The sequence below is a fragment of the Prosopis cineraria genome, unplaced genomic scaffold, assembly GCF_029017545.1.
Source record: "Prosopis cineraria cultivar Desert tree isolate PC_DT_omini unplaced genomic scaffold, ASM2901754v1 PC10, whole genome shotgun sequence".
NCBI classification, from domain to species: domain Eukaryota; kingdom Viridiplantae; phylum Streptophyta; class Magnoliopsida; order Fabales; family Fabaceae; genus Prosopis; species Prosopis cineraria.
In genome coordinates, this window is record NW_026555341.1 from 23835158 (window position 1) to 23837873 (window position 2716).

The following is a 2716-nucleotide window of genomic DNA, read 5'->3' on the forward strand; positions in this document are numbered from 1 at the left end:
ATCTGATAAGTTTGCCGAAAGGGGGAGAGCATGTGTTTTTGTGGGCTATCGTCATGGTCAGAAAGGTTACAAACTGTTTGATCCCATGACACATGAATGTTTCATTTCTCGAGACGTCATTTTCATGGAGTTTTTATTTCCTTTTGCACAACCCAACAGTGCTGTGCCTCACACTTCACAAGAGCAAGTTCAGAGTCCGATACACGACGATGATATTATTCCTACTTCTCTTCCTACCAATGAGCCTCCTACTCCAGTTTCGGAGTCCACACCACCTGCTGTGCAAGATGCAACTCAATCTTCAAAGTCTCAGCCACCTCGTTCAGATAGTGCTGTTGATGTGCGCCACAGTACACGGACTCGTTCTGCTCCTAAGCATCTTGAAGACTATACTATTGATCTGCCTCTTTCTATTACGCATCCCCTTGTCGCTTCATGCACCGACTCTCCATCATGCAACTTGGTCAGGTACCCCCTTATCTCAATACATCTCTTATGACAGGTTTTCTACCTCCCATAAAGCTTTCTTATCGGCCATCATTTCCAATGATGAGCCCAAAACCTTTTATCAGGCCAACCAACTTGCTCATTGGTGTGATGCCATGAAACGAGAAATTGCAGCATTGGAAGCAAACAAAACTCGGAGTCTGGAGCTTTTACCTCCAAGCAAGCACGTTATCAATTCGAAGTGGGTGTATAAAATGAAATACATGCCCAATTGTGAGATAGCCGGCTACAAAGATCGTCTTGTTGCACGTGGTTTTACTCAGATTGAAGAAGATTTTCATGCCACTTTTGCGCTTGTTGCAAAGCTTGTTACGGTTCGCACTCTCCTTACGGTCGCTGCCAAGCATGACTAAGCTGTTTATCAATTGGATGTCAATAATGCTTTTCTTCATGCGGATCTTGATGAAGAAATTTATATGCGGATTCCTCAAGGGTTCGCTTGTGAGGGGGAGACGCGAGTGTGCAAGCTCAAAAAGTCCTTATATGGCTTACGGCAAGCATCGAGAACTGGCATCAAAAACTCATGCACGCGTTGACTGAGATAGGATTTAAGAAAAGCAGAGTTGATCACTCTTTGTATGTTTTTCAGACCTCAAAATCTTATGTAGCTTGTCTTGTCTATGTTGATGATGTATTGCTAGTTGGAAATGACGTGAACAAGATGCAAGAAACCAAAAAGCATCTAGACAAAAGATTTAGCATAAAAGACTTGGGTAAGCTGAAGTATTTTCTGGGAATCGAAGTAGCAAGATCCCCGCATGGGTTCTTCTTAAGCCAAAGGAAGTATACGTTGGATATTTTAAAGGAAGCACAGATGGAGCATTGTCAACCGAGTGGGTTCCCTATAGAACAACATTGCAAGTTGCATGCAAAAGATGATAAACCACATGTAGATGCCACTTGATATAAAAGGATGCTAGGGAAGCTTCAATACTTGACAGTGACACATCTAGACATAGTGTACGCAATCAATTTGCTTAGCCAGTTTGTAGCGGCACCAAGACGCACACACATGGTAGCGGTGGAGCGGGTACTACGATTTCTCAAGTGTACTCCAGGACAGGGTATATTACTCACAGCTAAGGGACCTATGAAGCTTGAAGCATACTGTGATGCAGACTGGGCTGGATGCCTTGACACCAGACAATCGTGCACAGGCTATCTCATCAAGGTAGGAGGATCCCCTGTCTCGTGGAAATCAAAGAAACAGAGCATGGTTGCAAGGTCATCCGTAGACGCAGAGTATAGGGCGATGGCAACAACAGTGAGCGAAGTCATATGGCTGTGATGGCTGATGCGAGAACTACAAGCACCACAAAAGCGACCTACACCCCTTTATTGTGATAATCAGGCGGCGTTGCACATAGCGATGAATCCGGTCTTCCATGAATGAGCTAAACATGTAGAGATGGACTGTTACTTTGTGCGAGAGAGGGTGCAGTCAAGTGAGATTGAGCCATGCAAAGTATGGACAAAAAATTAAGTTGGGCATTGCAGATCTTCATGCGCCAACTTGAGGGGGAATGATGGAATCGCGGATCATTTGGGATCAGATTATATCACGTTATAATTTACTGATATGTACAGCGCAATACTGGGAGAGATATTAGGAGAGATAATAGGAAATAGAATATTATTGTTTATTACTTTCATTTTGTTCATGGCTTGTATATATTTTGACTACAGTGAATGAATATATATATACTTTTTCCGTCAAAGGAAAACGTATTAAGACTTGGTTGAAAATGAGGAAGAATCGGTCAATTATTGATTTAATGATTTAAAATCTAATATAACCGAAATTTCATGTCTTAAAATTTTATGACTCATTTAATTCATGGGAACACACTCAGATCAAATCGCAGATTCTTTAACTTGATGCCCCTAATATTGCTCTGATATATGTCTATCATATGCATGCCTAATTCAAAAGAGACGTCATCCCATAAGGTATCACTATAATTCATATGTATTATTTGGTGTCTCATGAAAGTATTTGACAACTATCACTGCCAAGGAAAAAAAAAATTTGACTTTGTAACTGCTGAATGTTTTTATTGGTGACAAAGTCGTCACAATGTTATTGCAAAAGCTTCTATCATTGATTTTATTTGTGTTGATAATAAAAGTTATGACTAAAAATATACAATTGTAGAAAGTATATATGTATCATGTATTCTTCTTTTATCAACTTTATATGTGATTTCAA

The 2716-nt window shown here is 40.5% G+C and overlaps 1 protein-coding gene across 1 annotated transcript; it reads left to right on the top strand.

Moving 5' to 3' along the window:
• The first annotated feature begins 1420 nt into the window (after positions 1-1420).
• LOC129322502 (uncharacterized mitochondrial protein AtMg00240-like) lies at positions 1421-1795 on the top strand. The gene has a single exon (XM_054968810.1). The coding sequence runs from the start codon at positions 1421-1423 to the stop codon at positions 1793-1795; it is 375 nt and encodes a 124-aa protein (XP_054824785.1).
• The last annotated feature ends 921 nt before the right edge of the window (positions 1796-2716 follow it).

Excerpts from the sequence above, each read along its gene's own strand:
- LOC129322502 (XM_054968810.1), top strand. The coding sequence starts at position 1,421 with ATGCTAGGGAAGCTTCAATACTTGACAGTGACACATCTAGACATAGTG.